General features: G+C 38.7%; 1 protein-coding gene across 11 annotated transcripts in view; it reads left to right on the plus strand.

Annotated features, from left to right (window-relative positions):
- Positions 1–13,912, plus strand: part of LOC122547955 (uncharacterized) — a 281,415-nt gene that overhangs the window by 68,137 nt on the left and 199,366 nt on the right. For 10 of the 11 annotated variants that reach the window (XM_087998904.1, XM_087998907.1, XM_087998903.1 and 7 more), the window contains one exon: positions 2,206–2,289. The exons of the other annotated variant lie outside the window; for it this stretch is intronic. In XM_087998904.1, coding sequence (XP_087855030.1) covers positions 2,206–2,289 — 84 coding nt within the window. The remainder of the gene's footprint in view (positions 1–2,205; positions 2,290–13,912) is intronic. 11 annotated transcript variants of the gene reach the window in all.

Below are 13,912 nucleotides of genomic sequence, written 5' to 3' on the forward strand. Positions count from 1 at the left end.
AAAGTATGACAAGAAACTTTAAGTATAAAGAAGAGGTAATGCGGACCCTGTAGAAATTGATAATGCTGATGTATTCAAACATGATTAGGAAATGACAGACGTGTTGAAATGATTGCTGTATCAATGCAGTAAAGGAAATCATCAGCATGCCAGACATACCAGGAAAAACTCAGAGATGGGAATCACCAAAACTAAAATCTGAAAATAACAAAATAAAGAAAATAGCGGCACTATAAAGCTTCCAGATAGCTTCCATTATAGATTTTAAAGGAATTAGTAGAAAACATTGTAGGTGCCTTAATTATAAATTTACATGGTTCTTGTAAGTTGGAACTCTTGTAAAGTCATAAAGCCATACAGCATGTAAACCGACTGTTCAGTCTGTCTCGTCCATGCCAACCAAGTTACCCAAACTAAATTAATCCAATTTGCCTGCACATAGTCCACATTCTTCTAAACCTTTCCTTGTCATGGACCTATCCAAATGTCTCTTAAATGTTGTAATTGTACCTGCGACTATCACTTTCTCTGGCAGTTTATTCCACATGTGAACCACCCTCTGTGTGAAAAAGTTATCCCTCAGGCTTTCTCTTCTCACCTTAAAATTATGACCTCTAGTTTTGAACTCCCCAACCCTAGGGAAAAGACCTTTGCTTTCACCTTAATTATGTCCCTCATGATTTAACAAACCTTTATAAGGTCACCCCTCAAACTCCTGTGTTCCAGTGAAAATAGTCCCAGCTTATATAGCCTTTCCTCATAACTCAAACCTTCCAATCTCAGGAACATCCTTATAAATCCAATCTGCACCCTCTCCAATTTAATAATATCCTTCCTATAGCAAGGTGACCAGAACTATACACTGTACTCCCAACAATGACCTTACCAACATCCTGTACAACCTCAACATGATGTCCCAATTGTAAAGTTGCTTTGCCATTTTCAGAAAGGTGAGAGAATGAAACTAGAACATCATATAAAAGTTAACCTAATTTTTGCTAGATTCTTTGAAGAGGTGGCTACAGTAGTTGAAGGGATAGTTTTTTTTATACAGACTGCCACAACGTATTTGACAATCCCTCATGAAGAAAGTATTAGCTAAAGTTGAAACTCATGGAATTGAAGATAAATTATTGACTAGTTATGAAATCGATTAAGCATCTGGAAATAGAGAGCAGGGATAATTGACAAGTACTTTAATTTACAGAATATGACTTGCGAGGTTCTATATTATGGCCTTAATTAGTATTCACATTTACAAGTGACAATGATGATGAGAAAGAAGATCACATATTCAGTTTTGTCAATGACACAAGATGTATATTGATGCATAAAATTGATACAAAATAATGAGTTAAAAAGACTTTCATTTGTATCGTACTTCTCACAAACTGAATATCTCAATGCTTTAGATACAACAAAGGTTCTTTTGAAGTAGTCAGTATTGTAGTGTAGGAGACATGGCAGCTAATTTTCACTCAGCAAGTTCCCAAAAATAGCAATGTGCTCTTGTTATTATGTCATGTTAATTGAGGGATACAGTACATCTTTGGAGACAAAACAAATTCACCTAAAATAAAAACAGAAATTCTTCAGGTCTGGTAGTATCTGTGAAGACAAAAACAGAGTTAACACTGAATGTGTTATAACTTTTCTTCAGAACTGGTAATTCCTCTTCGAAATAGTGCTATGGGATCCCTTCCTTCCATTCGAACAGGCATGTGACCTCAGTTTAACATCTCATCCGCAGAGACAGTACCACTAACAATGCAGCATTCTGTCAGACCTGCACAGAAGTGCCAGCTTAGATTTTTGTGCTGAAACCCTGGAGTGAGATTTGAACTGGAATTTAGTGGCTAAGAGGCATGAGCAGAATTTTCATGCAGAGCCTGAAAATTAAAAGGTACTTGGATCTGTCATTGAGAATGCTGTAACCTACAGGATTTGGAGATGCCGGTCACCTACAGGGCTATGAATCAAGCACTGGAAAGAGGGTTTAAGTTGGGTAACTCTTCCAACTGACATATCGCATGTGGGCTGAATGCTCTCCTTCTGTGCTGTTAAAACTTTCTCTGGTTCTAGAAGAGCTTTTTCTTCATTAATTACAATGAGTGTATTTATGCAGAATTCATACACTCTCTCATGCCCAATGTGACTATTATTTATTCAAAAATTGTTTGTTTATCAATTTTATCTTATTGATAGTCTTGGAAGTGAAAGCATTCCAGCAGATCTTCAGGTAAAGCCCTGTGACTCTATTCAGACTACAGGTGGACCTGTTGTTCCAGGGTATGTAAGCTAGTTGCTTGGGTGTGTGATTTAACAAATTAAATAATGCATGGATCTTCTACAGAGTTTGCCTAGTTTTTAGATTGATTTGATTCTCCAAAATTATGATTGATCCTCATTGCTGGAATCACTTTGGTTGCAATTACTTTGTGCATGAGCATTCTTGAGTGTAGTTTTATGTATATAAGTATAAAAGCATAAAAATTGAAAGTAATTTCTCTTGAAACTCGAAATTGTAACTTAATTTTGGAAATGTGTAGTTTCACTAAAGTTGAATTGTGTTGACTGAATCTATGGGGATTGTAGAAATATTTTTGTTGCATCAGGCTGGATGCAGTGTGAATGAGCAGCTGTATTAATCATCACCATGTACTGTTTGCATGATGAAATAGAGAGGTAGGCCACTGAACTGAAGGACTTAGTTCTATAGTAAAGTGCACATCTATGATCAAGATAGCTGCATGAAAGAAAATGGTGCTGCCATCTTTCATTTTGAGTGATAGATAGTTCTTTACACAAACCTCTTTGTTCCCATTTTCATACAGGCAGCCTGGGGTCAGTGACATTATAATGTTTGACATTTGCATGACATCAGTTTGTTTTTAACTATACAGTCAGTTTTGAGCAGGAACCTTTGTGTCAGCACTTAACATATTTAGACAGCGTGATAGATTACAACTGAACATGAGAACTGCAGTTTATATTACTTCAGTTCTTTGTTAAATGGAGACACCGAGGAGATTTCTGAGAATGTTGCCAGAAATGATAGATTTTAGCTTTGAAGCAAGTTTTGATAAGTTGGGGTTGTTTTCTTTGGAATAGAAGAGTTTAACTGAGATGTATAAAAATGAAGTCTCCAGACAAAGTGGATAAGAAGGACTTAGGTTTCTTAGCAAAGAGGTCATATAATTAAATACTAGAAAGTTTAGAGGGGAGTTCAAGAATGAAACCTTCCCACTCAGAGGATGGTGGGTATCCTTAACTCACTCTTACCTTAAAAGATAAACTTAGATATGGTCTTGCAGTGCTCTAACATATAGGGCCATGGACCACAAACCGAGATGTAGGGTTAGACTGGATCAATCTTTTTTTAGTCAAACATAAAAGGCCAAATGGCTCCCTTCTATGAGAAACAGCCTATTTATTAATGTGCAACTATTTCAGTTCATAGTGAGAATTGATATTCTAATTTCTAATTATGCAAAACACTATGTGTGATCAACCTACCTGAGTTAGAACAACCTGAATAAGTGCTAGGTCTATCTAAATTGTGCAAGCTTCACATTGATGCCATTATCAGCTTTGTTCTCACTTAAAAACAAAGATGGAAAGATCCTCATTAAAGTTATGATCCTTAAATTTCTATTGGTTTCAAGTTTTAATGGACATTTTTATTCAGTGTTTTCGGTTTGCACCTGTAGGCACAATGCAAAGAATTTTCAACTCTGTTGCAAATCCAACTTGCAGTTGGCACTACTGTACCTGCTTAGTTGCAATGTTAGGAAGCCAGAAACAATTTCATGCTCACTGATCATCTCCATTGTTTTGACAAGCTGCCATTTAAGATACAGTACATTCATATTGCTTCATGCTGTATAGATATCATGTAAAAAAAACTTAGCTGGACCTCCAGGCTATTCTAAGGACGAGTAGTTAAGCTGTTCCACATCAAAGTGAATGACTGCTTCATCCACTGTACCTGAAGATAATGTGGGCAGGAATCCTGCAATTGGCTTAAGACCTGCAGTGTGTTACGCGAATGAGACACAAAATAGGTCATCACAGGAAACAATGTCATGTCACATGTTCTTGTTCTCTCTCATCCTCATGGCCACAGTAAAATATTTAATCAATGAAGTCAATGTTTTCTTAACCTCAGCAGGTACTCTTTGGAAACACATCAAAACTGTGTTTATGATAGAGCCCTCTTTTAAACAACTGCCCACTTCAAGGCCCAAGCAGAAACAAGTCCTTCAGGCCTTGAGCACCCAATTGATATGGTGTGGTGCAGTGCTGTGGATTCTGTTTTATAACCACTTTCTGGCATATTTTCAGCATCAATGTAGTAGCAAAGTAAAGGAAAATGTCACCAGTAGGACAACACAGGCTGTTTCAGTGTACAGTAATTCAGGAATCAAATATTTTGTTGTTCAAATTGTGAAATGGTAGTTTCTTTGCTGTGTAGTTATTGGAGATACACTTCACTTAGTTTGTGCATCTGGAACACATGAACCCACAAAGTTTCAGCTGTTGCTACTTACTGAAAACTTCAGCATTTCTCTGAGGTTCAGAACATCTTGAATCAGGTGTTCGAAGCTAAATTGGAATAATTTTCATTGTGGCATATCAGAGGTCAAATGATGTCAGCAAATACCCCAGGCCTGCTATTTAACTAAAACCTTAAAACCAAGGTACCTTGCTTTATACTGGCTAATTTGTTCATTACTGCAGTTGATATAGATTTAGTCAGTTGTTTTGTTCTTTCTAGGGGAAAGAATTAGATTTCAAATAAATATAAAAGCATCTTTAGTAAGTAGTAACTTTTTATTATGTTCCAGAAGAATAATTTAAAACAATGCTGTCAAATTGTTGAGCAATAACAGAGTGTACAGTGTACAAGGCATTTAAATTGAGGAGTCACATCAAGGTTTCTGGAGAGAATCTTGCTGTAAGGTCCAGTGTTACTTCCCTGGTATTTCTTACCAAATGGACCTCATTAACTAAAATCCCTGAACTTATGTCATCTGACTCCATTCTTGTCGTATCATTCATTATTCCCATAGCAACCTGCTACCCACTGGATACCTGCCAAAAGATCAGTAACTCTGGCACCCAAGCCATATTTAAAAGACCACTGAGCTCCTGGGTGAGCACTGGCATTCCCAAGCTATGCTGCTTGGTCAAGGATAGATCCTGACATGTGAGAGAAGGAGAAAATTGAGTTTTGATTTTCTGACAAAGTGTGGAAGTTCTCTTCCCAGAGCACTGGCAGAGGAGGCCATACCACCAGACTCTCGCATACTCATCCGAGGTTCTCAACCAGGCCAGTGCCATCCAAACGGTGCAGAAAAACAGCCAGATGTTTCTTCACAACTCTGATCAAATAAGTATCCCCCCTTACAGATATGATTTGCTCCCTTCACAACCGTCCCCTCCAAACTTCACACCCCAAACTTTCTCCTTAGTTTATTTGGGCAAATCTGATGGGCTGCCTCTGTCCCACCCCCTGGAGGGACCAAACTGGCGTGGCGTGAGAAGTGCCCAGACCCCTGACTGATGCATGTACACCCTCCTGACCACTTTAGCTCTACCCCCTCAACTGGCCACCATGGCTGCCCCCAATTGATTGTGACCCATTCCCTGGGCTACAGAGGCATAGGCCTCTGATTAAGATCAGCTCAACCGGACACCTGACCATGCCAATCTTCTGGAGTTAGTAACAGGGCTGCCCTTTACTCACTGGACCAGGATCCTTTGACTGAGGGGTGCCTCCATGAACTTCACAATGGACTGCTCCCCTCAGACTTTGAAACATGGTGGCTTCCTTACTGCAATTGCAGTGTATTTGCCACTTAAGCTGCTGGAACATGGCACAAGCATGAGGTTGCCATAGCATTTTGTGTAGAGCAAGATGTCCACCTCTTTGACTGAGGACTGCTGACCAGCAAGGCAAGCTACCTGGCTGTTTTACTGTGTTAATTGGCACATCAAGGCATGGATGCTGCAATCATACAGTTATGCACTAAAAGAGGAAGTGATCAGCCTTGAGGGGAGCTAGTATAATCTCTGAGTTGCATGCCTGTTTCTTTACACAAAGTGTCTCTGCAGCAGCCTTTTCAATGCTAGTTGCTGATGTGTGCTGCAATACAAGTCTATCCTTCCTCAGTGTCTTGCAAGTGGATTAGAGAGTTACCATAATAGTTGTGAGGGATTGGCAAGAGTGAAGTGCTTATGGCTGTTGATAAGAGCTATGTTGACAACAGCAGGTGTCGGCTATACAGCCCCTGTAGCCCTGTAGCCCACTATGCTGTTCAATACGCTCATGATTGATCTCATCTTGACCTCAACTCCACTTTGCTGCCTACACTCCATAAACCTTCCTTCTAATTAAAAATCTGTCTGCTTCCTCTTTAATCCTTAATGTTCTGGCATCCACCATTATCGAGGGTAGTGAATCCATAGATTCATGACCCTTTGATAGAAGTAATTTCTCCTCATCTCTGTTGTAAATCTGCTATCTTTTTTTCCTAAAACGATGACCTCTCATTCTGTAATGTCCCACATGAGGAAACATTCTCTCTATGTCTACTTTGTCAATCCCTTTTAGCATATTATATACCTCAAATATATCTCATCTCATTCTTCTAAACTCCAAAGACTACAGGCTTAAACTGTTCAATCTCTCTTCACAAGACAAGTCCCTTCACCTCTGGAATCAATCTAATGAAACAAAAACAGAAATTTCTGGAAAAACTCTGCAGGTCTGACAGCATATGTGGAAAGAATTCAGAGTTAACATTTTGGATTGCGATGCTGTTGATACTGAGCAACAAAAGGGCTCACTGTGGCTGATGGTGGCCAGAGGTCACCAAGTCCCCGGTCTGATTTCCAGATTGAGAATTTTCAATGTCGAGATTGCTTAGCACGTTTGGCAAGGTAGGAACTTGAACGTTAACGATGTGTTAATAAGGTGTTTAAGAAGCTACAATCCTCCATAATTGTCAACTTGCCACTAACATTCAAGCAGCTTGCTGCGGCCTGGCGAAAGCATAAAAGAGAGAGATTTGCTCCTAGCATTGAGCTAGGCCTCACTAGACTCCTTATCCAATTCTGCCACAAGTCTCATGATGGCCCACGTTGCTCAGAGTCCGAGAAGATTCCAAACCTTATTTCAAGAAATGGCAGAAGCGAAATTTCTTGGTGTCTCTTTGGCCACTCCTCGTTCATATGTTTGTAAAAAAGGCTGGAAAAGATTTTTAAAAAGTGTCTATATATACACAGAGCATCAGATTGCAATTCACGATTAATGTGCAAGTTAGCATGAATCTATATCTGTATCTTTAAAAAGAAACAACTATCATCTCAATCTTCTAAACCTCACCCATGTATCAGGAGAAGCATTCTGGACTGAGTCCCAAGAAAAACAATGGCCACACCCACATTGGGCTTTCCTGGCGTCGTCCCAACTATCATCACAGCCATTTATTTCAACACGTGAACAGTCTTTCAGGTCAATGGTGGGGACCACTTGTCTCCTGATCAGTCTGACCAATTAGCTGCCATTGCACAATGGGTGGGGGTGGAATACCTGCATGGGTGAGGTCTGAAAATTGAAAGTTCCCACATTCCTTACTGAGGAGTTCAAGCAGATTTCATAGTTTATTGCACGTGGCCTGCCTTGAGATGAAATTGACCCTTCGATCTCAACAATATTCTAATAATTAAGTTATGTCCTAAATGTTCCAATAAATCTGTATTTCACTAACCCATGTGTTGGATTTATTGTCTGTAATATCACCAGATGGCCTTTAACTGCTTTTCCTTATAATAGATGCTTGAGATATTTGTCAAGAGAAACGTCAAGCTTCAAGGGACGTAATTCACTGGATCATGCCTCCATTTTTTAAAAAACTATTGTAATCATAATGCAATTATCTAGGCTTCAAGCCATTTTCTAGAGTTAGTGCATCTAACATGAGTTAGGAGTTTAAGCTGTCTGGAAATTTGTATTGCACACAGAATTCAGCGACAAAAATTTGGATTTATAAAGCACATTTAATGTCATGAAACATCCTGAGGCCCTTCACAGGAATATTATCAAACAAAGGATGACAGTTTTGAGGCAATATTAGGTCAGATGACCAAACATTTTCCTCACAGAGCTTGTTTTTAAGGCATGTCTTAAAAGAGGAACGCATGGCATAGAGAGGGAATTCCAGAGCATGAGGCTAAGGCAACTGAAGTCCTGACCACCAATGGTGACTAATTGGATTTGAGAATGCACAGTCCACCAGAAATTAGAGGACAACAGATATCTTGATGATTGTGGGCTGGAGGAGATTACAGAGATGGGGAGATGCTAGACCATAAAGGAATGAGGATTTCAAATTCAAGACATTTCTTTATTGGGAATAAGCTCAGGTTTGCAAGCAAATGGGTGATTGTGAGTTCAAGTATGGACAGCTGAATTTTGGATTATCCCATGTTTATGGAGGTAGAATATAGGAAGCCAGCTAAGATTGCATTGGAACTGTTGAGGCAAGAGACAGCAAAAGAAAATTCAGTAGTACTCGACCTGAGATAAGTAAATTGAGAAGATTAAGAAAATAAAGTTTACTTTTCTCACTGTCACAGAGAAACCCATTTGTGACTTTGACATTGTAGTCAAAACCTGATTGGAGTAATTCAAAGTTCTAGCAAATATGTGGATGGTTTTGGATGTGACAATGAGCTCAAGATTTTTCAAGACGAAATGGAAGTTGAAGATTAGATGGTAGCTTACCAGGATGGTGGGTCAAGGGTTTATGTTTGTTTGAGGAGGGGCTGATGATGGCAGATTTCTTAGTAAGTTTGATAAACCAAATAGTACCTCTGAGTAAGATCCTAACAGATTCAAAGGAATAGAGGCATGAGAGGGGATTAATCTGTTTGCCTGTATCAAAGTATACCACAATCAAGAAGGGATAATGATACATTTCCATTGTCATGGACTGTCAATCGTGTTTTAGTTTGAGGACATTTCCATGCCAAGAGTGGGTGAGAAGCCTAATTGAGAAGTTCAAACTTTCAATAACCGGGAAAACAAGCATGTATCAGGAAGGTTACAAAACTAAACTTCCACTCACTCATCCTCTCATTCATGCCTTTGTCATCATCAGACTCAATTGTTCAATTACTTTCCTGTTTAACTTGCTGTCTTTCACTTTATATTAATTTTAGTTTAATCCTTTAAAATACTCAGACTTGTATTTAAATTTCTCCATGAAGCTGTCAATCCTTCCTTCTCTGTATGTCATTCCTGCACAGCCACTTCCAATCTCACTTTTTAAATCTATTTATCCTCTAACTAGTCCCTTATTATCACTCCGTTACTGGGAGATGAGCTTTTTGTTGTCCGGGCCTTTTTGGTAAAATTTCCTACCTGGAAAGCCGTCTGCTTTTCCACATTACTTTCACATTTTATAACTGTTCATAAAGTTCACATTGTTTCACCCATTTGTCCATGTTATTAAAACTGTAATTCAAAGAATGCATTTGTACTACTGCCATTGGTTTAAGAATAGTAACTATGGAATTTGGTCTAGCCAAGTAGCAGAGTTCAAATTACATTGGGGTACTGGGAAAATCTGCCCCAAATGGCCTGGGAAAATTTAATCAAGAGGTGGTCAATGAAAGGAAAGCTGCCGCTAAATGTGGAAGTGACTGAATCAGTGAGGAAATGCTGTGATTGGGGAGAGAAAAGCTGGAGGGGACAGGTTGTAGCAGAAAAATGCTGTAGGGGTGAGGGGTTACAAATGTAAGACAGAACATTTTTAACCTGTCAACAAAAGAAAATGCAGCTAACTAGAAGCAATGCAAACTTAACATCATTGAGAAAATGATTTTTTAATAAAAGAGTGTCAAGGCTTAAGCTCAAGTTTAAGGCTGCATCGCATCAGGAGTTATTGCATGGGGAAAATGTAGTGAATTCTGTTGCAATGTACACATTAATTATATAATTTAATAGTGAACATTTTCATTAAATAAAACAGATTCTCATTCATGTGTATTCAATATAGTGATTGTATGAGAGTCAAACATGTTGTCAATTTGTATGTATAAAGATCCCAGTTAGTGAGAATGGAAACCAAAATGCAACCCCTCATAATCAAAAAGTTGCCCTCAAGACAATCTCTCGAAGAGCTATTAGGAAAGATAAATATTTTGACATACCTTTTTATTCTGTCTGGCTGAGAATTGAGCTCTCAGAAGTTGAACTCAACTGGCATTTATTAAAATTTCAATGTTTTGAGGGGTGAGTGGGTCAGTTTTCAATTTCATAAAGTATTTTAAATGTCTAGCATATATAAGTCACTGTCCTGAGCATTTTTCAAAATTGACTACTCATCTTGTGCTGTCAAATCCAAGTTTGTGTAATGTATCCTGCGACATGCTATTTCTGAATTCAGGAGTTACACCTTCAGAATGAATAATAATGGAACAGCTTTGAAGAGTTTCAAGTGATGGTGTAACTACAAGTTAAAGCTGTGTAGTGTGTTTGTTTCAATTGTTCAATGTCATCCATAAAACTTTAGTTCAGCTAATTTTAATTCCTTCATCTCGTTTCCACACTGGAATATTGTAAAATCGAAATATCAATAAGTAATATATTCAAGCACCTTCCTTAATTCTGTTTTTTCTTATTGTCTAATAGCTATTTGAATGTCATAGAATCACATTCAATCATCTTAGTAGCCTACATGCTTTTTGAATTCAGAGTTTTGATTAATTAATTTTTTTAAGGTTTCTTCTATATACAAAATGATTTTAATCAGTTAAAGTACATTCAACTGTCATTCTGATAAAATTATAGTGTGTTAATACGTGTAGTGGTTGAAATCTAATTTTGCGATAAAACCTTTGATTTTTCTCAGCAGGAATGCTCACATCTGCTGAATGCAATATAGCATTCATCACTGCCCTGCAAAAGCTGACATCATCTGTGTCTGCACATCAGTGAATATTGATTTATGAACTCAATCATAAGGAGCATTACGGTTCTTTACTGTAACGACACAATTACCCTCTGCTTTAAAGTGCCCCTGAGACAGCACTTATTAGTTTCTTAGTCTGTTACATATGTCCCATAAAGCTATCTGATAGACCTGTATAGTATGGGCAACCTTAAAAATTATTTTCTTTAATGGCTGGGGAATTGAAAAACAACATGATCTATCAAAGCAATGTGCCCCTCTTTTCTCTCACATAAGACTAGAGTTTTTGTGTAAATCTTCTTTTATTTAGATGTGGTAAACATAAAATAAAACTGAGCACTCATATCTCATAGTTAATATTTTTTGAGAACCATTGCAAAATATTCCTCACGTGGATTTTTAAAAAATACTATCAGGGATGTGTTGGCAAATGTGATAGCCAATATCCCTAGAATGAGGACCTACAAAAGGCAATGAGATGAGCTGCATTTCAGTTTAGTTTAGATTATATACTAAAGTCATAAAATGCTGTCTTCCTTTTGGAAGAGAAAAGACAAAATCCTGAAGGTGAGGTGACATTCCTTCTAGTTGTTTTGTAATGTCTGCAAGATTTTATAAGATTATGTTTTGGGACCATCTCTTTAATTCATGGTAAAATGGTGTAGTGAGAAAGTTCATGTGATCAGTTTGATTTGTTCAAGAACACTCCTTGGTGGCTTGGTTACCATGGGGAGGGGGGCGGGTAGATGAAGAGCTACAAAGCAAGTTGCCAAATATTCACACCTGAAATAAAGGTAAGAGCAGGTGGGCACAGTATGGCTAGCCTTCTGGTCTCCATGTTTTTGGACAGACAAGCAAGTGAGAGGTCTCAATGGCAGTTGAAAGACTAAGCTTAGGTAGTTAGAGGGAAGGCTGAGAGTGCTTTGCAAGATAGCAGACAGACTGTTTGTCATAGAGAGTGTATCCTGTAGCAATCTACAGGTCTGGACAATTGTCCTTGAGCAGTCAGGAGGAGAATTTGCTGGAGTGAGCCTGATTGCTGATGTTCGGTTTGAAAACTCTCCAGAATCTGAGGGTAGAACCTTTTGGTGGTTTCTTGATGCTACAGCTCAATAAAATGGGAAAATGTGAACTGATTGGAAGATGGGAGAGGTGGGGCTTTAAAGACTGTAATCCTGTGGAGTGCATGTTGTGATATACATAAGAACTAAGTGTAGGAGTAGGCAACACAGCTTTGAGAACCCACATCGCTGTTTATTACAGTTGTGCTTGATCTCATCTTGGCCTCAACTCCATTTTCTTGCCAGCTGTCCATAATCTGACAAACCAATTACTAATCAAAAACCTGTCTATCTCCTCCTCAAATCTAGTCAGTGTCCAGATGCCCATCTGGGGAAACAAAGTCCACAGATTCACAACCTTTTGAGAGAATTAATTTCTCCTTATCTGTTTTAAATCTGCCATTCGTTATCATAAAAGTATGAACTCTCATTCCAGATTGCCCCACATGAGGAAGCATTCTTTCTACATTGACTTTGCCAATTCCTTTCAGCATCTTATATACCTCAATTAAATCTCCTCTCACCCTTCTAAACTTCTCAGTTTCTCTGTAGGAAAACCTTTCACCTCTGGAATCAATCTAGTGAGCTGCCCTTAACCGGAGAAACGATAACCCTTAGTAACGGTTTGATGGGACTGATAATCCCACGTTGCATATATGCATTGGAATGTTTGCAGATACTGGAGTAGAAAAGTAGGAAAATATTGTTGCAATTATATAAAGCATCTGGCATCTGTGTCCAATGCAATTACATGCTTCCTCAAGTGAGGGGTCCAAACTATGCAGTACCCCAGATGCAGTCTGACTAATGTTTTGTACAATTGCAACACCATTTTCCTATGTTTCTACTCCAGTGTCTGATTACATTCCTATGCATGTATGCAATGTGAGATTATCAATCACATTAAAGCATTACTAAGAGTATCTTTTCTCTGGTTAAGTGCAATAACTTGCTAGGTATTGCTGTTATTTTAGAGAGAGTTTGTTGCAGGAAACATTTGAAATCTCATCACGGAATTCTAACAACGGAATCACAGGGGAGATACTAAACAAGTATTTTGCACCAATGTTTACTGTGGAAAAGGGCATGGAATGTATAGAATGTAGGGAAATAGATGGTGACAACTTGAAAAATTGATTGCTTCCCTAGCTGGCCCCCTTGCTGAAATATTTGTATCATCGATAGTCAGAGGTGAGGTGCCAGACTAGAGGTTGGCTAACGTGGTGCCACTGTTTAAGAAGGGTGGTAAGGACAAGCCAGGGAACCATTGACCAGTGAGCCTGACATAGGTGGTGGGCATGTTTTTGGAGGGAATCCTAAGGGACAGGACGTACATGTACAAGGAAAGGCAAGGACTGATTAGGAATAGTCAACATGGCTTTGTGCATGGGAAATCATATGTTACAAAGTTGATTGAGTTTTTTGAAGAAATAACAAAGAGGATTAATGAGGGCAGAGTGGTGGACGTGATCTATATGGACTTTGGTTACACATTCAACAAGATTCCCCATGGGAGACTGGTTAGCAAGGTTAGATCTCATGAAATGCAGGGAGAAATAGCCATTTGGATACAGAACTGGCTCAAAGGTAGAAGACAGAGGGTGGTGGTGAAGGGTTGTTTTTCAGACTGGAGGCCTGTGACTAGTGGAGTGCCACAAGGATCGGTGCTGGGTCCACTACTTTTCTCAGTTATATAAATGATTTGGATGTGAGCATAAGAGGGAAAGTTAATAAGATTGCAGATGACACCAAAATTGGAGGTGTCATGGACATGAAGAAGGTTACCTCAGATTATAACGGGATCTTGATCAGATGGGCCAATGGACTGAGAAGTGGCAGATGGAGCTTAATTTAGATAAATGCGAGGTG

The sequence above is a fragment of the Chiloscyllium plagiosum genome, unplaced genomic scaffold (genome assembly GCF_037043375.1).
Source record: "Chiloscyllium plagiosum isolate Xiang-an unplaced genomic scaffold, Cpla_swu_hap1 HiC_scaffold_22, whole genome shotgun sequence".
Taxonomy (NCBI): Eukaryota; Metazoa; Chordata; class Chondrichthyes; order Orectolobiformes; family Hemiscylliidae; genus Chiloscyllium; species Chiloscyllium plagiosum.